This window comes from Bos javanicus, chromosome 17 (genome assembly GCF_032452875.1).
Source record: "Bos javanicus breed banteng chromosome 17, ARS-OSU_banteng_1.0, whole genome shotgun sequence".
Taxonomy (NCBI): Eukaryota; Metazoa; Chordata; class Mammalia; order Artiodactyla; family Bovidae; genus Bos; species Bos javanicus.
Window position 1 is genome coordinate 66,163,931 of NC_083884.1, and position 22,869 is coordinate 66,186,799.

Consider the following 22,869-nt stretch of genomic DNA (forward strand, 5'->3'; position numbering starts at 1 on the left):
CCACCATCGTTCTTACCTTCTTGATCGTTTTTTAAAGTGGCAGGACTTTTTTACTAGCCATGTAACCTCTCTGGATCTCAGTTTTATTATATGTAAAATGGGAATTATTTCTAAAATGGAGGTAATAAAATAATGTTCTTGAGAGAATCAGTACTGAGTAACTGGCGTGTAGGAGGACCTTGATAAGCAGTGGCCAGCGCTTCTTATTGGGCTTCCCTGGTGGCTCAGCTGGTAAAGAATCTGCCCGCGATGCAGGATGCCTTGGTTCAATCCCTGTGTGGGGAAGATCCCCTGGAGAAAGAAATGGCTACCCACTCCAGGTGGATATTGTCAAAGCCCCAGATAAAGTCTTTCCCCACACTTCCAAATTTTTCTTAAACCAGGCAGATTCTTTAAGATGTCTGTTTGAAGAATGATACCCTTATGATCTTTTTCGGATGGATTGAGAAGTCTCTGTTGGCAGCTGTGATTCTTATTTCAAAGAAAGAAACACATAGATGGGAAGATAGGAAATGGGAGAAAATTATTTTAAGAGTAGAACTGTAGTTCGCCTTAGTAAATCATTAAATTTTAAAATTTGGATTACAAAATTAGTACAGAACCACTGCAGAAAGCGTTTGAATATATCTCCTTTTCCTTATTTATATAGCAGCTTAGAGTGATTTACACAATTGATGCCATACTACAGTATGAGTTTTTCTAGTCCTTTTCGTTTAATGTTACCATATAAGCATTGCTCATGTTGTATAGGCTTTGTTGCTGATGTTAAGTGGCGTTATAATAGCCCTTAGAGAGGATGATATTTTTAATTGTTTTGGAAAAGTGACTACGCAGGTGGCAGCTTAGTAGCACAGACGTGTCTCTTGGGAAAGCTGGCTCCTGCCCGAGGCCGTCAGCTGGGGCCAGGCCCCGTGGTTCAGGCTTCTGCTGAGGGTGGGCAGCCCAGAGGCTGGGAGGCGGCGAGATCCCCTACCCATCGCCCACCCAGGACCTCACCACCCTCCTCTGCTCTGTCCCCCGCGCAGTGGGCCGGAAGCAGTTCATGCGCTTTGAGTGGGCCAACCATGCAGCAGAGGCCTTGGGCTGCGAGTATGAGGAGCTGAACACGGCCACTTTCAAGCACCACTTGCGACAGATCATCGAGCAGGTGACGTCTGGGCCGAGCCGGCGGAGCCTGGAGGGTGAAGAAGCGAGCTCAGGTACCACACCGCGGGCTCCCTGGGTGGGTTGGGTCCCTGGGAGCCACCCTCTGGGGACAGACCAGCATCCTCTCACTATTCATCAAGGATTTATTGAGGACCTTCTAGGTGGACCTTCTAGGTGCAAATGAAGCTGCTTCTGAGGAAATGGGCTTGGCCCTTCCTGCACAGTGCTCTGTCCTGGTCAGACGCTGCTAAAACCTGGGAGGGGGCCCTGTGCTGCCAAGAGGGGGCACTAAGGATGGTGCCAAGGGACCATGGCCTTTCCACTGCATGTGCTCTTTGCTGAGCCCCTACTCTAGGTGGAAGACTGACCTGCCACAACAGAAATAAGGCCAAGATGGTTGGTCTGGCAGGGAGGACAGTAGATAAGGTTAGAGAGCTCACAGAATAGTCTATAAATGGAGTTTTCTTTTCATACTGAGGGAAGCCATGGAGGGGCACAGGCAGGGTAATGGCATGATTAGTTTATTCTGCGTGAAGCCCAGCCTGGATGAAGAGCAAGGAGTGGGTGGGAACCGATACAGGTCACCCTGGTGAGGTGGTGGAGGCTGGACAAGGGATGGGTGGACCAGATGGGCGGAGGTGGGCCAGTTCAAGGTCTAGTTTACAATTAGAGCTGTTGGCATGAGCCCTGGGCAGAAGCAAGGGGCGAGGACGCCTTCTAGGACTTGAGTCTGAGCAGCCGGAGGAATGGGGGTCCTTTGAACTGACGTGGAGCAGGGCAAGCAGGAGCACCCTTACACTGCACCTGCGCAGGCGGGTCTGCTGAGTCCCAGGTCTGCAGCCTCGGTGGCCAGATGCTTCGGCTGTAGAAGGTGAGGGCAGAGGACCCCTCAGAGCCCCGGGGATCTTAGAACTCTCCAAGAGGAGCCCTCCGGAGACTGCAGAGTCTGGGCTTAGCGGGTAGCACTGTTTTGAACTGTGGTTTTAACACCATCTGTTAGAGGTCCCTTGGATCCACAGGGCTGCTCCACCTGCCAGGGACTTCAGCTTGATGGCTGATGTCGTAGACTTCACTGCCATCCAGTTCTGCGCTCTGGTGTAAGCTGGGGTCTGCCTAATGGTTACGCCTCCTCTCCGACACGGGTGCACACGCACAGGCACACGCTGGTGCCATGTACAGGCATGTGTGCACATGCGCGTGTGCACACACCTGCACTCACATGCATGGCACATGCGTGCACACCGTGCACATGTGTACACACACACAGAAGCACAGTTACATGTACGCACTGCTTTGTGAAGCTGAGTCAGCCTCGCAGCCTGAGATCTCAAGGGCAGATGTTAAGCAGGCAGGGGACCAGCAGGCTTGAGAGAGATGCTGGGAGGCTGTGGGTTGCCTAGCAACGACCCAGGATGCAGGTGGAGTTAAAGCAGGGACGGGAAATGCTTTGGGGCTGCAGCGGGCGGCCTGGAATGTACGAGCAAAACTATTTCTCCAAGCCCTAGGGCCTGCAAATTTGCAAACTGTTTCCAGTTCCTTGGCTGGAACCAACACCTAAGGGTCAGTGTTTGAGATACGAGCCCCACTCCTTACCCCACTCTGCTCAGTGCCCCTTAATCAAGGCTGGCTGTTCTAATGGGACCTGTGTGTGTTTATACAAAACTGAGGCTACCATTGTAATAGTTTTCTAAGCTTTTTTTATTCCTCCTAACACTATATGCAGGCACTTTTCCATCTCATTCAATATTCTTCTAGACCTGACTTGAAGTATTCTATTACATGGTTGGACTACAAATTATCTATCCCATTTGCTATTTTTTGGATATTCGAGCTGTCTTGAAAAAGTGATTTTTTGCCAATTTAATGAACAATTGGGAGAATGTATGTACCTAGAAATCTTTGTTTCTCTGCATATTTCAATACAATAAAATCCTAAGAGCAAAGTTATTAAGTCCAACATGTTACGGCTTCTGCTGTGAAACTGCCAAATTTCCCCCTAGAAAGAGGGAACAATAGATATTTACTGAGTACTGTGTGAGAGAAATTGGAATTTGGAGCCAACAGACTCAGAATCAGTCCTCATCCTTGGGGCACTCTCAGTGCGGGGCAGGGTGGGAGACACAGACTGACAAAATAACCGGAAAGTCAGGATGAGCTGCGGTCAGTGCTGTAAAACTAGGGTCCACGTGTCCTCCGGTGGCCCATTCGCTTCACTCAGCACAGCGTCCTCCGGGTTCATCCGTGTTGGCGCAAATGGCAGGATTTCCTTCTTTTTTGACTTTTGAATAATATGCTACTTATATCAGAAATCTAAAGTAGTCCAACTTAGACACAAAGTGGAATGGTGGTTACTGGGACAGGGGTAGAGAGGGAGGGGGGAATGAGACATTTTGATCACAGAGTACATAGTTTCATTTAGTCGAGAGGAAAAAACCCTAGAGGACAGACAGAGCGATCAGTAGATGAATATCTCCACTGTACAACAGAGTGCCTGCAGTTGGCAGTAATGTATTCTGTATGTAAAAAGCTGTTAATCTTATGTTAAAAGTTCCTCTCTCTCCCCCTCTCACAGAGACACACACACACACGCAGGAAAGAAACTTTTAGAGGTGATGGTTATGTTTATGGCATATCTATGGTGATGATGTCATGGGTTTATGCTTCAAACTTATCAGGATGTACGATTAAAAATGTACAGGTTTTTTTTGTATGTCAATTGTATCTCAGTTTGAAAAGTAAATTTTTCAAAAAAAGTAAGGGGACGTCCCTGGTGGTCCAGTGGGTTAAGACTCTACTTTCAGTACAGGGGGCATGGGTTCGATCCTTGGTGGAGGAACTAAGATCCCACATGCTGCATGTAACAGCCAATAATAATAACAATAACAATGATGATAATAAGGAGTCTGCAAACACCGCTTACTTTCCAAGTAGCCCCGTGAGGCTAACCTAGCTCAGTGCCAGTTGGCCCTCAGTGTCTTCAGCAGTGAAATGGGCGTACCTACCTCCATAAATAAAAATAAAGAGTTTTTTTTAAAAAAAGGCAGGATAGTCCTGAGAACTAGCCTAATGTGTTCGTGGCAGTGGTTACGGCAGGCTTCCCTGAGGAGGTGACATTGGCTGACCAGGAATCACAATGGAGGAGAGGTAGGGTCAGGCCACACAGGACCCTGGAGGACCTGACAAGACACTTGAACTTGATCCTAAGGACATGAGTAATTTCAGCAGCAGGGTGATGTGTGTGTGTGGTGGTGGAAGGTCCTCTAAGGCCAGCAGTGACGTCCCTGGCCCCATGCAAGGTCCTGACCGCGGGATGCCCACCCTCCTCTCTTCCCCACTGCAGGGCTCAAGATGACGGGCGTGGAGTGTGTGGAGGGCATGGCCTCCGGCCTGTACCAAGAGGTCTTTGCCGCCGTGGTCTCGCTCATCAACAGGTAACGGCAGCCTTCCCTCTGGTATAGAGGTGGTCTCTTTGCAGCACGTGAATGAGCCCAAGCCTGGGGAGTTTAGCAGACTGGGGTTCTGTTGAGCTGGAGAGTGGGTTTTTGAGCTGGATGGTGCTGGCTTTAATTCTACCTTGGCCACCCACGGGCTGTGTGACTTTGGCAGATCAGTTCACCTCTCTGACCTACCCTTGTGCACCTGTGAAATATTCAATAGGTCTGTTCCCCAGGGTCACTGCAAAGATTAAAAGAAGTCAATAAGGGACTCCCCTGGCAGTCCAGTGGTTAAGAATCCGCGCTTCCATTGCAAAGGGCATGAGTTCAGTCCTTGGTCAGAGAACTAAGATCCTGCATGCCGCGTGGTACAGCTAAAAAATAAATAAAAATAAATTTAATAAGAAATCAAAAAAAAAAAGATAAATTTAAAAATGTCTGTGAACAACTCTTCCTAAATTGTGATCATAAAGCGCTGCAGATATCTGCAGGTAATACTACTGGGAGCCTGTGTTCTCTATCATGGGGAGTGCCGCTCTGAACCCTGGGAAATCTAAGCAGTTCCAGTGGGGCCAATCCAGAGCTTCTGGAAGGGCTTCCCCCCCTCCTTCGTGTAAGTGGGAGGCGTAATTAGGCTTCCGACATCCTGTTCAAGGGATGAGGCTGGTGCGTAGCAGCAGCGCAGCTGGGGTTCTCTGCGGACATAGAGTCGGCTCCCTCTCTTCCTGCTGGAGTAATTACCCTCTGAGATTGCAGACACATTATCTAGAAACCAGGGGATCATGCGTGCTCAGGGGAAGAAGCATTTATCGGTGAATTGCAGGAAGTGGGTGGCTGCTTCCTGTTTGGCTCTGGGGTTCTGGGAGCCCAAATCAGGGAAATGGGTGTATTGGTGATGACTACACTTGCCCGTCCTGCCATTTACAAGCATCCAGCAGGCGTCTGGCTTTCTGAACATTAACTCACTTAATCTTCAAGCGTGTCTGTGTGGTGTGTCTTGTTGGCCCCATTTTATAGATGGAAAACCTCAGCAAATAACAGCGAAGCGCTTGAGTTCAAACTTAGGACTCTCCAAAGCATAACTGCTCATGCTGATGGGAATAATAGCAAAAAACACTGACGCTTACCATGTTCAGAGCCATGGACGTTTTATCACACCCAGCCCTCCTACCAGCCTTCTGAGTTCGTCTCCATCGTTAGCCCTTCCACGGCGGACATTCAGAGACTCTGGGCAACTCTGCCAAGACACGCAGCCCCGCTATGGCTGAGCAAGGGTTGGAACCCACATGTGACTCTAGAGTCTCTTAACTCTTGGTTTTTGATGCAAATAGTCCCTTCTCCATCCACCCTCATAGATTTGTCAAGAGGATCCAGGGAGGTGAAGAGAGAGAGAGAACTTTGTAAACTGAGGCAGATACGGAACAAAGTTGTTTTTCTGATGCCACGTGTCACTAAGAAAGAAAAGGAGGCTCTAGTCAACGTTATAGTAAATTTGTGGTGCAGCCTTAAGCAAGTATTTTCTCCAGTCTTGGCCTGGTGGAGGGAGCATGTGTCCTAATGGCCTGCAGTGTCCAGGGGAGGCACTTCCCATACTTTAGCTCCTTTTTTTTTTCTTTGCAGCCCCTGGGTCTTCCTATTCATCCCTCCCACCATTTAACATTGGGGGAAACCCATGTTCAGAGAGGTTAAGTAACTTTCCCAAAGTCACACAGCCCACAGGAAGTGTGTTCTGCTGGGTCTGCAGACCTGCCCAGCATGGTGCCCTGGTTTCTCCATCTCTGTGATGGGGGAACGGGGGGCCTGGACCAGAAGGGCTCTAAGATTCCATGTCCTCTTGGGGCCCCTTTCCTTTCCCCCACAGATCCTTCTCCTCCCACCACCTCTCCATGGCCTCCATCATGGTGGTGGACTCTCCGGGCTTTCAGAACCCCCGCCACCAGGGCAGAGACCGGGCTGCCACCTTCGAGGAGCTGTGCCACAATTACATCCATGAGCGCCTGCAGCTGCTCTTCTACCAGCGGACCTTCGTCTCGGCGCTGGAGCGATTCCGGGAGGTATGGTTGGGCTGGGCTGGGGCTTCTGGTGCTCATCCTGGATTTAGCTTCATGCTGTCTGGTCCAGCACTGATTAAAACCCAAACTGCAGGCCTCGCTGCCAGGGCCTCTGCTTCTCCCCCATCTCCCTCTGTCTCCCATGGCCTCTTACACTTCTCTTACAGTTCAGAGCTTGGGGCTCCTCAGGCCCTGCTCCCACAGCTATCCCTTGTTTGGGCTGACCAGTTCCTCCTCACCCACACACCCAAGCTGAAGTGTTCTCCAGCAGTTAGGTTGCAGCCTCTGTGTGGAAGGCCCTTCATGCCCTTTTCACCTGTGGGTGAAAATCGTGTGGTTTGCACAGTCTCTGGGTCATAACATGGGAGCATCCACCAAAGGTGAATATGCAGCAGCCCTCCAGGAGGCTCTGCATGCGGGTCAGGATGTTCAGGCTCATTCCTGCATGCCTGCCTTTACTTAGTTAAAAAAAAGTTAAATTGAACTATGACATTTACACAGACAAGTGCCTAAGTCCAGGGTATACGTCTCATCTTGGTGAATTTGTCCAGCTGAGCACACTCACACAGCTACCACCCAGGGGAGAGGAGACATCGCCAGCACCCCAGATGCCCCCTGGCATCTACTCCCTCCTTCCTCCCTGGTGTTACCACACCTTCTAAAGACACTGTTTTGAACATTTGATGAAGTGGTCTAGAAAATGCCTAATCTGTATTAGGCATTCTGCATGTGGTAGCATCCATCATGTTTTTCCCCATAATATTTCACTTTATTTCTTATTATCAAAGTAAAACATGTTCTTTATTTAAAAACTGGCAAGTGCAAATCAGTGTCCAGAAGCAGAAAATACCATCTCCTTTACCCCAGCACCCAGAGGCAACCACTGTTACCTCTGTCAGTATCTTACGCCAGCCATTTCCCCACACATGGTCTTCTCTGTAGATTTCACGTCCATCTATATACGATTCTGTTGTTTGCTTTTTCTTCATAGCCTTATGTTGTTCACATTTCCTCCACCATTCACAGCTCTTAGAAAGGATGCATGTCTCTGGTTGCGTCAGATTCTATCTCAGCTCTCCTTTGGACCCCTGGGTGATTTCCACATTTGTTCAGTAGTCAAGTCGTGTCTGACTCTTTGCAGACACGACTGCCCATGGACTGCAGCACACCAAGCTTCCTGTCCCTTACCATCTCCCGGAGTTTGCCTGGGAGATTTCCACATCTATGCTGTTAGAAACAACACCGTGATGAATATCTTTGAACATTGCATGGTCTGGACATTTCTGATTACTTTTGTATGCCAGCTGTTGTTTTCCAGAGTTTGTTTGCTCTCTCTAGCACTCAGCCCAGCACTTATTGGGTGCTTAGTAAATATTAGAAGGGTCTGCACTGAGTCGTCAGTTCCTGATAACCTCACCATGATTGCTGACAACCCTGCAGGATGGACAATATTAGGATGCTCTTGGGATCCTGGTCTGTATCCTTTCTTCTCATACCAAGGCTAAAAGGATAAAAACAAAGAACCTGATTAAACATGGGCAAAGGGCTTCTCTGGTGGCTCAATGGTAAAGAATCCACCTGCCAATGTAGGAGGCATGGGTTCAATCCCTGGTCTAGGAAGATCCCACATGTCTTGGAGCAGCTAAGCCCACGCACCACATCTACTGAGCCTGTGCTCTGGAGTCTGGAAGGTGCAACTGTTGAAACAGGCACGCCCTAGAGCCCATGCTCTGCAACAGAAGCCACTGCAGTGAGAAGCCTGCACAACTAGAGAGTAGCCCCTGCTTGCCACAACTGAGAAGAGTCCACGCAGCAACAAAGACGGCGCAACCAAAGATAAATAAGAAAATGGTTAAACAGGCAAAGGAATTGAATAGCTGTTTCTCCAAAATAGATGAGCAAATGGCCAATAAACACATGAAAAGATGTTCAGCATCACTAGTTTAGGGAAATGCAAATCAAAACCACACTGAGATACCATTTCACACCCACTAAAAATAAACAAAAAGTAAGAACTGCTGGGGAGGATGTAGAGGAGCTGGAACCCATGTGGACTGCTGGGAATAAAAAGTGGTGCAGCTGCCGTGGAAAACAGTATGGTGTTTTCTCAGAAAATTAAAAATAGAACCACCATTTGATCCAGAAATTCCACTTCTGGGTATCCACCCTAAAGGATTCCAAGCAAGGTCTCAAAGAGAGATTTGTACACCAGTGTTCATGACAGCATTACTCGTAATAGCCAACAGGTGGAAGCATCGCATGTGTCCATCAGTGGATGAATGGATAAACAAATGTGATGTTTTCATACAAGGGGCTGTCATTCAACTATAAAAAGGAAGGAAATCCTGACACATGCTGGGACTGGATGAGCCTTGAGAACACTATACTAAGCAAGTCAGCAAGTCAACACTATACTGCAGCAAGTCAGTCACAGAAGGACAAATCCTGTGTGATTCTGCTCATGTGAGATGCTTAGAGTGGTCACACTCATAGAGACAGAAATGGGGAGAGGAAGCAGGGAGCTCGTGTTTACTGGATGCCGAGTCTCAGTTTTGCAAGATGAAAAGTTTTGGGGCTGGATGGTGGGGAAGGCTACACAACGATGTGAATGTGCTTTCTGCCGATGAGCTACGCCCTTAAAAATGACTTAAATGCAGACTTCCCTGGGGGTCCGGAGGCTAAGGTGCCACACCCCCAATGCGGGGACCCAGGTTTGCTCCCTGGTCAGGGACTAGGGGCTTCCCTGGTGGCTCAGACGGTAAAGAATGCGCCTGCAGTGCGGAGGACCTGGACTCAGTCCCTGGTTCTAGAAGATCCCCTGGAGGAGGGCACGGTAACCCACCCCAGTACTCTTGCCTGGAGAATCCCCATGCACAGAGGAGCCTGGCAGGCTGCAGTCCCTGGGGTCACAAAGAGTCAGACACGACTGAGCACAGCACAGGGCAGGGCAGGGAAACTAGAGCCCACACGCCGCAAACAAGACCCTGCACCACCAAACAAATAAATAGTTTAAGTGGTAAATTTCATGCCATGTGTATAGTACCATGATGAAAAATAACAGTAAAAAGGGCCAAGGTGTGAGATTCAAGCCCTCGCTTCTCTTCAGCCTCCTCCAGACGTTTCTTCCCCCTCAGCTCGCGGAAGGAACTAATGCTGAACCTGTGTGACTTTCTAGGAAGATGTTCCTGTGCAGTTTGACCTCCCGGAGTCGTCCCCGGGGACCTCGGTGGCCGTGGTGGATCAGACCCCCTCGCAGGTAACACAGGGCCCCGTGAACCACGGCTCTCAGATGCCTCTTGGGCTTTATATCGAAATACTGGCGGATTGGAGTCTTTGAGCTACTAGATCACAGCTCTGTTCACACCTCAAATGACCCATGGATTGTTCAAAACACTGACCCTGGGGACCCCCTCCCAGATTCTGTGTTGATTGGTCTGAGGGTGTAGCCTAGACAACCAGCATTTCAATCCCATCAGGTTGAGAGTCTGAGTCGGCATCTTAGAATGCAGTCATGCCTGCAGTCTGTGGACGGAGCCGGGGCTCCAGGGCTGGTACCCGGTGACCTCCAGGCACTGTCACCTGGCAAGGTCAGGTGTTCAGACGAAGATGCTGCACCCAGCAGAGACCGGGACAGTCGGGGGCCCCTGGGGATGGAGAATGGGGGTGATGCTGGATGCAGGCCCCTGAGCTCCCTGGAGGCAGACAGACTTTAGTTTGGGGATCCCGGAGTCTTTGGCTCCCTCTCCCTGCCCCCAGAACCCACTGTGCTGACCCCTGATCTGCCGCTCTGCTCAGCCCTCTCTCAGCAGTCCATGACCATCACACTGGAATTTGGCCTCCTTCATTGCCCCACCCCCCAACTCCCCCCAACCTGCTGTAAAAGAAAGGGCTCAGGCCATGGAACTTGCCGGGCTCCAAGCTGATCTTGGTGACCTTGGGCGCATCACTTCTCCTCTCTGAACCTCGGCTTTCTCATCACCCAAATGGGAACAACAGGTAGTACCACTGGGTTGTCCTGAACACCCGTGAGATCTGGGACAAACAGCCCCACAGGGTGGGTGACGCCCAGTAGGTGTCCTGCTGGTCACGTTTCTCCTGCACTTGGACACCTTTGCCCGGTTCCCTGGCTTCTCTCAGCTCGCAGCGGTCAGCTCGCAGCGGGCTGCACCTTGTCCTGCAAAGCACTCTTGACTATGAGCCCTGCCGGCCCTTCACGGCTGCTTCTGCTGCTCCCTGGTGCCTCTCGGGCTGGGTCCCTGTCCCTGTCCTGCTTCCTCCCTTCCTGGGAGGGGAGAGCCTGAGGGACCACCCAGACAGTGTGAGGAGGAAAAGATCCTGGTGTCCCCAGGACTCCTGGGCAGTGGCTGGAACAGCTGGGAGGGGCTGGCTATAGATTTCAGCTCCAGCAAGAGAGGCCATGGTGAAGACCCAGGATCCCAGGGGCAGGTACACTTGTGCCCTGGGCCTCTCCATGTGACCCTGGACGTGTCCCTTCCCCTCGCTGGACCCCTCTCAGAGGGGTGTGGACTGATATTCCTGTGTCAGAGTGAGCAACTGTCCTGGTTACCAGGGACGTTGCTGAATTGGCATTGAAATCCTCGTGGCCTGGGAAGCCCCGACCCTGGGCACACTGGGACTGTTGGCCATCATACACGTCACATTTCCTCTTTAACTGTCTGACACCATGTTTGGACGCATCAGCTCACTGGGGACCCTCGGATAAGCCCTGCAGATCCCCAGGCCTCTCCCCGTCTCCCACGTGTGGAGATGCAGGGGTCGCCTGGAGGGTCTCTGATGCTGGTGCTGGATTTAAAATTTCATATCTGTGTGGTTGAGGCAAGTTCACTTTCTCTAAGATGTTCTTGGTGCCTTTTTCCTCTCGAGATTTTACTATAAAAAATACAAAGACTTCTAAGAGGACGTGATGGGGATGGGATTCATCCTTTCATGTTAGGCTGCGCACGAGGAGACCGGCTGCGCACGAGGAGACCAGCTGCCCACGTGGAGCCAGGGATGTGTGGTGTACAGAGGGCTCGCTTTGGTTAAATCCTCACCTTGGAGGACAGTGTTGTCAGTCTCCATTTTGCAGAAGGGAAGATGAGCCTCAGAGAGGGGCAATAAGTTGCCTGGGGTCATCCAGGATATGAAGACAGAGGCAGGATCCAGACCCTTGTAACCAAGAGATTGGTAGTCCCGTGGCTTCTCCACTGAGAGTCTGGGGGTGAGCCGAGCATGGTTCCAGAGCAGCATGTCTGAGTCCTGATGCCTGGGCCACAGACCCCTGACTCCCTAGGTGAGATGAGAAGTCTCTCTCGGGAGGCTCCTCAGTGTATCCTGGGTCTCCCTCCAGGTGCGCCTGCCAGCCGGAGGAGGTGCTGAGGACTCCAGGGGCCTTTTCTGGATCCTGGACGAGGAGGTCCGGGTGGAGGGCTCCCAGGACAGCGTGGTGCTCGAGCGCCTCTGTGCCGCCTCTGAGAAGAAAGGAGCTGGAGCTGAAGGTGAGGGAGGGAGCCGGGGTGGGGGGGGGTGCTCCTCTCCTCCTCATCATCTCTCCCGGTGGGAGTTGGACTCTGTCTCCTCGAAGCCCTGACAAGGCCTGCACTCGGGGGGCTGTGCACCTGCCTGGGTGTGTGCCTTCATTCATTCGTGTGCTCATCCATTCATGATTTCATCATGTGTTCTGAGTGGGCTCTAATCTACACGGAGGCAAACAGCCTGATTAGACCCCTGTCCTTGCTGGGGAGAGGGAGGGGTGGGAGATGACAAGCTGACACATAAGTACATGTGAGTCTCCTGAGCCTGAGATGGCAGACTGGGGGTTGGTGGTGGGTGTCAGGCGGACCTCATTTCTCCGGCAGCCAGAGCCTCTCAGGAGAGGCTTGCAGGTAAATCTGACGGAGAGCCAGGGGTGCGGTGCAGGACAAACAGGGAGATGTCATATGGGCTCAGACCTCCAGCCCTGGCAGGCCTCACAGAAAACATTGGTTTTAACCCAAGAGCAATGAGAAGCCATGTGGGATTCTAGGCAGTGGGAGCTATGGTCAGATTCGGGTTCTAGAAGGTTCCCAAGACTGCATTGTGGAGACACGAGAGGAAGGCAGCTGGGAGGTGAGAGGAGCCGCCTCCCTGGGGAGGTGGGCAGACTCCGGAGTTGCCGAGCACTGGCTGCTGGGCTGGATTGGTGAGAGGAGAAGTGCAAGGGAGTGGACGCTTGGAGCGAAACTGAGTTCAGAGGCCATGGGGTTTGGCATCCATCGGCTTTAAGTTCAAGTCCATCTATTTGTAGTTTCACCAATGTGGCACCAAACCAATCTCACAGCATTTTGAACAATGGAGATGGAGCTTTCCCTGGCTGCCTTCTCTCCAGAATTTCTACTGCCTTGGTGGGGTGAGGGGAGGTAGCCGCAGAGCTTGGTCATCAGCTGCCAGTTGTTACTGACGAGGCCGAGGCTGTGATACAACGAAGAATATCATCCCCGTCTTTCCAGGGGTTGGAGGAGTGCTGTGTGCACTCCATGCAGGGGCCGAGCTCAGGGCTTTGTGTAGAGTGTCTGGTCAAATTCTGTCCCGTATTTAGAGGTCCGTATTCTTACCCCCCAACCCTGTCCCCAGGATGAGGAAAGTGAGCTCCAGAGAGAGGCTTGTAGAGAATGCTTGTCTGTGATCACCCAGACGGTACATGTCAGAAGGCAGATTCAACACAAGCCATGTCTGCCTCTCAGCCTCGAGTAAGCCCCCTTCCACCCGGACGCCCCCAGGCCTGTAAGAAGACAATGCACTGTGGGGTCTTCCAGGTCCCACCCGACATGGCGGTCAGATTGTGGGCTTGTTCATGCACTGGTTCCTTCAACAAATACTTCTGGAGCACCTGAAATGGAGGCTGAGAAATACATCTGTGAACAAAACAAAACTGTCCACCGAGGGGCTGACGTTCCAGCAGAGGAGATGGATGGTAAAGAAAAAAGCCAGTATCTGTAAGAAGACTTTGAGGACCACAGTTCTAGTTTGGATCACTAAAGGAATGAAGGGTGGCAGTGAAGACGGCCAGGGATTCGGCCCTGGGACATCCCAGGGACAAGGCTTGTGTCCAGCAAGGGTAGCTGGGGAGGAGTGGCCGGGGGTGTCGGAGAGGGGACGAGAGGGGGTGGCGTTCCGGAAGCCTCAGGAGGAGGGACAGACCAACCGAAGGAAATGCTACTTGAAAGTTTGAGTGAGGCGTGGCTGAAGAATGGCCGTGACTTGGCTGCGTGGGGGTCCCTGGCCACTGAGAAAAGTGCAGCTCCGATGGGAGTATTTGGGGTGACCTTCTGACTGGAGCGGCTTATGAGAAATTGGGGGAGGAGCTGGAGAGAGATGTGGACAGCGCTCAGTGCTGCTGGGCTGGAGCCTCTGTCCGGGACACACATGGAGCGCTTCTGCACCTGATGATCCAGCTGCTCTCCCGGGACCACACCCAGAGCATTAGTACCCACATGGCTCCCGAGAGCTTGGCTCTGTGATGACTTGCCTGGGCCCAGAAGGGGCTGTGCCTGGGGCCCACAGTACTCTTAGGGATCCATGACAATCTTTTAATTTCTGTTAAAAGTAGAAGAAAAAAATGGACTTTAAGGCAAAAACGTGTTTTAAGTATATATTGTGGACTGAACTGTATTCCCCCTCCTCAAAAATTCGTATGTTGAATTTCTAACCCCTAGCACCCAAGAATGGGACTTTCTATAGATACAGGGTCTTTAAAGAGTTAAAGTAAGTTTAACTAAGGTCACTGTTCAGTTCAGTCACTCAGTTGTGTCTGACTCTTTGCGTACCCGTGGACTGCAGCATGCCAGGCTTCTCTGTCCATCACCAACTCCTGGAGCTTGCTCAAACTCATGCCCATAGCATCAGTGATGCTATCCAACCATCTTATCCTCTGTCGGCCCCTTCTCCTCCCACCTTCAATCTTTCTTAGCGTCAGGGTCTTTTCCAATGAGTTGGTTCTTTCCATCAGGTAGCCAGAGTATTGGAATTTCAGCATCAGTCCTTCCTATGAATATCCAGGACTGATTTCCTTTAGGATGGACTGGTTGGATCTCCTTGCAGTCCAAGGGACTCTCAAGAGTCTTCTCCAACACCACAGTTCAAAAGCATCAATTCTTTGGTGCTCAACTTTCTTTATAGTCCAGCTCTCACATCCATACATGACCACTGGAAAAACCATAGCTTTGACTAGACGGACCTTTGTTGGTAAAGTAATGTCTCTGCTTTTTAGTATGCTGTCTAGGTTGGTCATAGCTGTTCTTCAAGGAGTAAGCGTCTTTTAATTTCACGGCTGCAGTCACCATCTGCAGTGATTTGGGGGCCCCAAAATATAAAGTCTCTCACTGTTTCCACTGTTTCCCCATCTATTTCCCATGAAGTGATGGGACTAGATGCCATGATCTTTGTCTTCTGAATATTGAGTTTTAAGCCAACTTTTTCACTCTCCTCTTTCACTTTCATCAAGAGGTTCTTTAGTTCTTTGCTTTCTGCCATAAGGGTGATGTCATCTGCATATCTGAGGTTATTGATATTTCTACTGGCAATCTTGATTCCAGCTTGTGCTTCATCCAGCCCAGCATTTCTCATGATATACTCTGCATTTAAGTTAAATAAGCAGGGTGACAATATACAGCCTTGACATACTCCTTTCCCAACTTGGAACCAGTCTGTTGTTCCATGTCGAGTTCTGACTGTTACTTCTTGACGTGCATACAGATTTCTCAGGAGGTCACTGTGGTGGGTCCTAATTTAATATGACTGGTCCTTCAGAGGACAGATTAGGACACAGACATTCACAAAGAAAGACACAGGGAAAAGGTATCCATCTGCAAGCCAAGGAGAGAGGCCTCAGTGAAACCAACCCTGCCAACACCTTGACCTTAGGCTTCCAGCCACAGAGTCTGTAATGCTTTGTTATGGCAGCTGTAGCAAACCAATGTAATATATTTACGTATTATTAATATCAATCCTTCTTTCTACTGACACAGTCATGAAATATAATTTTGTGTACTTGTATATATGTACACGACCCTGGACTGCCCTCACCCTGGAGGTGGGGGTCATAGTGCTTGGTGTGATGCTGCCCATGATCCTCTCTATTCCAGAAGGTCACCTCTGTGTTCTGAGGTACTGGCCTCTGCCATCGGGAGGGGCAGTCGGAACTGCTATTTGTGGGGCCCTTAGTCTGAGCCGGGCAGTGTGGGCACCGCCACACCCCACCTCTGGGGAGTGCCTGGGGCCTTGGAGAGGCCTGATGACTGACCAGGGCCCTGTGGGCCCTGTCTTCAGGAAATGTCTCCAGGGTTCTGGAACGGTTATTTTCTTCCTGGGGGACTGTGGAGGAGGAAACTCACCCAGACCCACAGAAAGCCAAGAGAGAGAGCTGTTAGAAGCCTGCCCAGGCACTGGCCCCGAGCGTGCTGGGTTGGACCCGTGCTCCACTAGTTAGCTGCAATGTGTGTGCGTTGTAGAAAGTCACCTCCTTCCTCGCCTGTAAGATGGTGACCCCCTGGGCCTGGGGTGAGGACAGAGGGGCTCGGGTGCACCCAGAAGTGTTTGTAGTCCTCCTCCTCTGGCTCCCTGCTTGGCGCTCCTCCACAGAGGCCTCCCTGACCCTGTCCTCTCTCTAGCCACACTACTTCCTTCCTGACGCTCTCCTCGTCTCCTTCAGGGCCACTTCTGGGTTCTGGGATGTTTGGCGACCTGTTCTCTTGGCTTGCTTCTCATCAGCCCAACGACCTCCCTATATGTGCCCCACCCCCCCAGGTCAGAGGATATCCGTCTTGTGCTCTGCCGTCTCCCCAGGGCCTGGGCCAGAGCAGGGCCCTGTGGACCCCTGCCACTGCCTCCTCCCTACCCATCCCCTGCTCTGCTCTGATGCAGAATCGGGTGAACCAGAGTGCTCAAATGGAGTGTTTCCTGGATCCTGACTTTTAGCCTAAAGACACAGAAAGTGGGGCTAGAGGCAGAGGTGTCCTGTAGGGTGTGGTGGGGGCAGGACTTGAAGGCCTTTTCCTCTCTCTGTGAGGCCTGAAGACACGGGAAGCCTCTCGGGTCCCAGGGCAGCAATTCTTGTCCTGGACTGACTGATAGACACGTTAACTCAGACATTTTGGTATTAAAAAATTATTTTTTGCCTCTGGGGCTTTCCGATTAGCTCTGAGTTAATGAGAACGTTCACTCAAGCAGAATACGTGCGGCTCGCTGGCTGTTGCCTCTCACTTAAGGTGCACACTGGGCGGAGGGAGACCAAGGCTCAGAGGTTTAGGTGGTTTGGCCCCTGTCCCACTATAAAAACGGTCAGGTCAGGATTTGAACCCAGGTCCTCTCTAACTCCAAGCCCCTTTGTTTCTCCCACTCTGTCCCTTGGAACCAGGTGTCCACCAGCATCTCCCAAGAATTTGCTGTGTGTTTATTTGGCAACTGGTATTCCAGACAATTTTAAGTGGTACCTACACATATTTTCAAAATATTTAATAATTGTGTATTTATTTCCATGAATATTAGAAAGTAAATATAGCTGGCACACCAAACCTGCAGTATAATGCTTCTTTACAAATGGATTTTACCTGTAAAACTGAGTCGATTGAAAGAAAACATTAAAAAACAGTCCATGTGATTCATGGTTCTGGCTAAAATCACAAAGATGGTACGTGCTAATGGGGAACGCAGGTATCTTCGATTTAAGAAAGCAAGGAGGAGGGGCTTTCCTGGTGGTCCAGTGGTTAAGACTTCGCCTTCCAATGTAGGGGACGTGGGTTAGATATCTGTTCGGGGAACTAACATCCTGCATGCCTCGAAGCCGAAAAATCAAAATGTAAAACAGAAACAGTATTATAACAAATTCAATAAAGACGTTAAAAACAGTCCGCATCAGAAAGACTGACAGGAAGCAAGGAGGAACGGAATGCAGGCTGGAAGCTGTGCGTGTAAGTGCACAAAGCAGGGGAAATGCAGTGCCCAGAACTGATTGCTTGAGTCCCATCAAAATGGGAAAAGCGTGTTCTCAAAGACGCCACGCCATGACAGAGTGTCCCGCTAGGCCCCGGCACTCATGCCCTGTGTCTGCTTTCAGGAGCCTCTGCCCTCCGGGCCTGCGAGCAGCCCCTCCAGTGCGAGATCGCCCACCAGCTGGGACACGACCCTGTGCGCTATGACCTCACGGGCTGGCTCCACAGGGCCAAACCCAACCTTTCAGCCCTGGACGCCCCCCAGGTCCTACAGCATTCGAACAGGTAAGCCCAGCCAGAGCTGGGGATGGGCGGGGGGCGTTCGAGGTGCTGGGGCCGTGCAGTCATAGCAGCCCAGTCAGTGATGGAGGGCTGGTACGGGGACCCTTCCCTAATGACACAAAGACCTGTAACTCTAACAGGAGTGGTTCAGCATCTCCTGGGACTGGCCTGAGTCCAGCCAAGGAGGAAAGCTGGCCGTCTGGGGAGGTGGAACAAAAGCTAGAAAGCTGTGACTTCTTATTCATTAAGTATCTGGGAGATGATGTGACTGGGAGGACTTTTATGGACATCCTCCAACTAGGGGATCATAAAACCGAAGTGATAACTTTTTGCAGCCTGAAAAAAGCTGACTGCATTTCTTGACTGCTCTGCTCAGATGTGCTGGCAGAGGGCTGCCTTGAATTCAGAGAGCTATTGGAAAATGCTTGTTGGGGAAGAGTGTGTGTGTGTGTGCGTGCGCGTGTGAAGCTGAGACCACGTTTACTAACTCCCTGCTGTGCAGAGGAAGCACTTTATAAGGGTCTTTAAACATACATATATTTATTTACTTATTTATCTGACTGTGCTGTGTCTTTTTTTTTTTTTTTTTTTGGCTCAAGGAAGTCTTAGCTCACTGTCCTTTTATTTTATTTTTTTAAATTTTATTTTATTTTTAAACTTTACAATATTGTGTTAGTTATGCAGATCTAGTTCCCTGACTAGGGATCGAACCCAGGCCTCCTACATAGGAGCAATGAGTCTTAGCCACTGGGCCACCAGGGAAGTTCCTATAAGGGTCTTTTTAATCCTTAAAACAATTGTATCCCTAGCCCCATTTTATAAATGAGAAAACTGAGGCCCCAGGAGGCGAAGTGGTTCACCTTTGACCACATAACAAAAGAGTAGCAGAGTCAGAATACAATTTGGGTCTAAGTGATCCTTGGAAGGCGTTCTCAGAGCTGGATAGTCAGCGTTGATTGGAAAAATCTAGTGGGGGCTCAGGGAAACAGCTCCCAGAGAGAGATCTAGTCAGAGGATGGGGCAGAAGGAGAGTAACAAGCACATGGAGTGCTGTAGGGGGAGCCGGGGGACCTGAGTCTAGGCCAGCCCAGCCCCGTGCCCCCCTGGGTGACTGGGCAGCCCCTTTCCTTCTCTGAAACCTCAGGGTTTTTGGGTGAGGCCGCATTGCACAGCTCTGGAGTCAGGCAGATGCTCAGGTTCTGCTTTTGCCTTTTTCAAGCTGCATGACCTGGGCCTCAGTTTCACAGTCTGAGAAGTGGGAATGATGCTGCCCAGCTTACAAGTGTGATGTAAGGCTTTGGTGACATAACAGAGTGGATGGCTTGTTAAGGAACCTGGTTCATGGTTACCCCTCAACACACATCTTGTGGCCTCCTTGTAAGTCCCCCTGCTGCTCAGAAACCCTCAAGCTGAGTGAGGGGTATAGAGTTGGGGAAGGGCAGGCACACCTTGGTTAGCCAGGTGGCCTGGTGAGTGTGGAACCTTCTGGGACAAGGAGCAGCGTGTGCTCACGAGTAGGAGTATGGCAGGTGTAGCGGTAAATCCCAGCAGGGTGTCTTGCAGGCTTGAGAGCCACGGGTTGGTGGGTTTGAGGGCAGACAGCGCTTCTTCCTGGCCCGTGGTTCTGCAGTCAGGATCCCGATTCACCAGGACTGCTTGTGTAGCACTGTGATTCCTGGGCCCCTCTAGTCTCTCGGGGATGCTGGGGGGTTCCCGGGAGGTGCTTGTGCTCACTGAACCTTTGTGCCGTGTATCGGGGGGTCCCGAGAGGACCCGTGACTGCCCCAGGCCACACTGCACACTGCAGACCAGAGGTCGGGTCTCCCAGCGCCACTGATGGGGCCATCCTCATGCAGGGTCAGGGCTGTGGGCACCACCTCCTCTCCCTGTACCAGGCAGGGTGCCCACAGCCTGCCTTCTCAGGGCTCCCGCCTCCAGGGGGCTCTCCAGGCTGTCTCCCCAGACTTCTGTTGCAACTCGAGCATCTTTGCGCCATTGTCAGTCTGCGTGCTCCGCAAGGCATGGAACTGCTTTTAGCAACCTCCGTGCATCTGGCGAGACTCATTTTCTTAATGGCTGTGTAGTCAGTTGGGCCCAGAGTGGGGATGGATAAGAGTCTTGAGGGCTGGTCTGGGTGGGGCCTGGATTTGCAGGGGAGTCGCCCACAGGCTTATAGTGGAGGGGAGAGGCCAGGGCAGCCAGAGAGCCTGAGGCCTTCCCTGGGTCCCAGCTTCATCCTGGGGCTCGGTAGGGTCTCCTTGGTGCTCAAACTGTCTTTTGGACAGACTAAGCACCTGCTTTGCTCAGACCAGTTCTAGAGATAACCGAGGTGATTTTACCCTCTAAGAAAGTGCTGGCTGTGCAGAGTTCCTGCAGGTATGTAAGTGACGGGAACATCCAATAGAAGGAAGATGCTCTGAGGTTAGGAGAGGGAGAGAGGCATGGAGGAAGATGCTGGCATTTGTCCTTGAACAAAGGATCATCTGGGAGAAGGGACTATGAACAGACTTGGCAGCTAGGACATGGTTTCAGGAAGCAGATGTCCAGAGGCAAGAGGGTCCCCTTTGCTTGCCCCCAAACCCCTGAAGCCCCTCTCTCTCTCCCCGCCTACCTGCCAGGGAGGAGCTGAGGACCCTGTTCCAGTCCCGGGCCAAGCTGTCCCCCGTGTGCCGGGCCGTGGCCGGCCTGGAGGGCACCTCCCAGCAGGCCCAGCAGCGGAGCTGCGCGGTGCGGAGGACGTTCGCCAGCAGCCTGGCCGCGGTGAAGAGGAAAGCCCCCTGCTCCCAGATCAAGCTGCAGATGGTGAGCGGGGCCCTGTTCTCACGGGGTGGGAGCCCCCCCACCCGCCCCCAGGGCGAGTTATCCAGGCGCACCAGCTCTGAGCTCTCCAGCAGGCCTGAAGGGACAGGCAGCCAACGCCCACACTCCACCGAGGAAGAAGCTGAGGCTCAGGGCAGCACAGTGACCCGTCCCAGTCTGAGGCCTAAGCCTCAGCTCCTTGGTCTCATTTGAGCAGCTTCAGGAAGTTGGCAGGAAACAGGTCGCCTTCCCGACCAAGGTGACAAGCATCGCAGCCAGCCCTGTTCTGCCCACTTCCCCTCTCCCCTCTCAAAGGCCGGTGTGCCCACCTCCAGGCTCCCCTAGAGAGGGCAGCTGGACCCAACCCTGGTGTGAAGATGCCACCTGGACACAGTAACCCAGTAACAAGACATTAGGCTAAGCTTAGGTGGGTGGGACACGGGAAGGAGGGCTTGAGGAGCCGACTCGTAGCATCTTATCCTGGAAAAGCCCCCAGCCAAGATTCTGGGCTCTAGTTTTCTTCTTGGGTGACTGGCCCCCTCTGCTTGGGGCCACTCTTTTGTCCTCTCCGTGTCCCAGTTTTCCCATCTATGATAATAAGGATAATTACAGAGGTCCTTTATTTCTCATGAGTACAAATTGGGCCATGGATAAGAGGCCCTTGTGGTAGGACATAGGGGCCTCCAGAGATGCCCAGACCAGACTGAATGTATGTTTGGGGAGTGTCCAGACCCTTGTCAGTCTCACTCTGGCCCTGACCCCATCTCTTCTTGGTCCTAGGACGCATTGATCAGCGTGATCAGACGGTCTCAGTTACACTTCATCCATTGCCTGGTGCCGAGCGCAGCGGTGGAGAGCAGAGGCGTCCAGGGGTCTCTGACTCCACCACAGCCTGGTGGAGACAAGCCTGAGGCAGGCAGGTCCCTGCCCTTGGACATCCCCGCACTGAGGGTGCAGCTTGCAGGATCCTACATTTTGGAGGCGCTGCGTCTGCACAGAGCAGGTGAGAGGCGAGCAGGGAGCAAGCACCTTGTCGCTAACTCCTGGGACTTGCTCTTTGACCCTAAAGTCTAACCATTCCTGAACTAGTTGTGCAGTCCTGGAAGGCAGGGCTTCCCTGGTGGCTCAGTGGTTAAAAAAAAAAATCCGCCTGCAGTGCAGGAGATGGAAGTTCAATCCCTGAGTCAGGATACCCCCTGGAGGAGGGTATGGCAATCCACTCCAGTATTCTTGCCTGGAGAATCCCAGGGACAGAGGAGCTTGGTCGGCTACAGTCCATGGGGTGGCAAAAGAGTTGGACACAACTGAGTGACTCAACAACTTCAACGACCTGGAAGGCTTGGAGTGTGTCTTGCCCATCTTCCTTTTCAACAACAAACATCTTAGGAGCATCTGCCTTGGAATTGAGGGTGAAATTTTTTCAGTCATTAATATTTGGCCTTCAGGATGCTCAGCCTGGTTTGGGAGATCCATATGGAAACAGGTGATGATTGTATGATGTGACCAGGGCATGTGTCACGCAGGGATGTGGGAGGTACCATGCCCATTGGAGGTAACATCTTCGTTGAGTCTTAGAAGAAAGCAACTGCTCACCTCTGGGTGGTGCAGGGAGAGGGAAAGCTTGGTCAAAGGAGCACTGTGTGCAGAGGCAGGGAGGTGTGGGAGAGCCTGGGTTTCCAGGTTCACAATGAGTGAACCTGGGTGGATGTGGGAGAGGAGGGGTGGACCCACCGGGGAGGCTTAACCCCATCTTTGGAAGACTGGCTTTCCCCAGTCCAGCTGAAGAGGTGATGGGCATGATGGGGGAGGAGGGGTTTCCATTAAAGAAATAAAGTTTTAGGCCCATATTTTAGAAAGTAGGCATGCACCAGGGTCCCCCCGTTAGCTCTTCTTCTGAGCTGAGTTTGATCTGAAATTTTCCCATTCTTTTCTGTCTCTGAGACCCCATTGGCCACCCTGTGGATTTGCCTCCCTGACAGGAACAGCTCAGGCGAAGTCAGGGGATGGGGTGGCTGGGGCTGATGGGAGTCTAGGTGGGCCCCCACTTGTTTAATATTTCCTCGGTCACTGCCCCCCTAGCTTGTGGTCACTGCCCTGTCTCCTCCCACGGCACTCATACTGAGTCCTGGGCGCGAGGTGCTGGGCAGAGAAGCCGGGAGCAGCCGGCAGCAACCATGAACCGCTCGCTTC

General features: G+C 51.7%; 1 protein-coding gene across 4 annotated transcripts in view; it reads left to right on the forward strand.

The window, feature by feature from the left end:
- Positions 1–22,869, forward strand: part of MYO18B (myosin XVIIIB) — a 231,369-nt gene that overhangs the window by 59,958 nt on the left and 148,542 nt on the right. For all 4 annotated transcript variants that reach the window (XM_061385190.1, XM_061385189.1, XM_061385188.1 and 1 more), the window contains 8 exons: positions 1,026–1,199; positions 4,487–4,577; positions 6,442–6,634; positions 9,807–9,887; positions 11,982–12,129; positions 17,724–17,883; positions 20,499–20,682; positions 21,460–21,682. In XM_061385190.1, coding sequence (XP_061241174.1) covers positions 1,026–1,199; positions 4,487–4,577; positions 6,442–6,634; positions 9,807–9,887; positions 11,982–12,129; positions 17,724–17,883; positions 20,499–20,682; positions 21,460–21,682 — 1,254 coding nt within the window. The remainder of the gene's footprint in view (positions 1–1,025; positions 1,200–4,486; positions 4,578–6,441; positions 6,635–9,806; positions 9,888–11,981; positions 12,130–17,723; positions 17,884–20,498; positions 20,683–21,459; positions 21,683–22,869) is intronic.